The 484-nt window shown below is 47.1% G+C and overlaps 1 protein-coding gene across 1 annotated transcript; it reads right to left on the bottom strand.

Moving 5' to 3' along the window:
- Nucleotides 1-3: 3 nt before the first annotated feature.
- On the bottom strand, nucleotides 4-480 carry LOC116217611 (putative protein TPRXL; the record flags this gene model as incomplete). Its single annotated transcript, XM_031557525.1, has 1 exon — nucleotides 4-480. A coding segment is annotated over one exon (477 nt), but the record flags the coding sequence as incomplete, so codon positions are not given.
- Between the last annotated feature and the right edge of the window lie 4 nt (nucleotides 481-484).

Below are 484 nucleotides of genomic sequence, written 5' to 3'. Positions count from 1 at the left end.
TGATGATGATGATGATGGTGAGGATGGTGATGATGGTGAGGATGATGGTGAGGATGATGGTGAGGATGGTGAGGATGGTGATGATGGTGAGGATGATGGTGAGGATGATGATGAGGATGGTGAGGATGATGGTGAGGATGGTGAGGATGATGATGGTGAGGATGGTGATGATGGTGAGGATGATGGTGAGGATGATGATGATGATGATGGTGAGGATGGTGATGATGGTGAGGATGATGGTGAGGATGATGGTGAGGATGGTGATGATGGTGAGGATGGATAGGATGATGGTGAGGATGGTGATGATGATGGTGATGGTGAGGATGATGGTGAGGATGATGATGGTGGTGGTGATGATGGTGATGATGATGGTGAGGTTGGTGAGGATGATGGTGAGGATGATGATGATGATGATGATGATGGTGAGGATGATGGTGAGGATAATGATGGTGGTGGTGATGATAGTGATGATGATGATGATGAT

This window comes from Meleagris gallopavo, unplaced genomic scaffold (genome assembly GCF_000146605.3).
Source record: "Meleagris gallopavo isolate NT-WF06-2002-E0010 breed Aviagen turkey brand Nicholas breeding stock unplaced genomic scaffold, Turkey_5.1 ChrUn_random_7180001843440, whole genome shotgun sequence".
In the NCBI taxonomy this organism is placed as follows: Eukaryota; Metazoa; Chordata; class Aves; order Galliformes; family Phasianidae; genus Meleagris; species Meleagris gallopavo.
The sequence above is the reverse complement of the archived record's forward strand: the minus strand, read 5'-3'. Positions and strand labels throughout refer to the sequence as shown.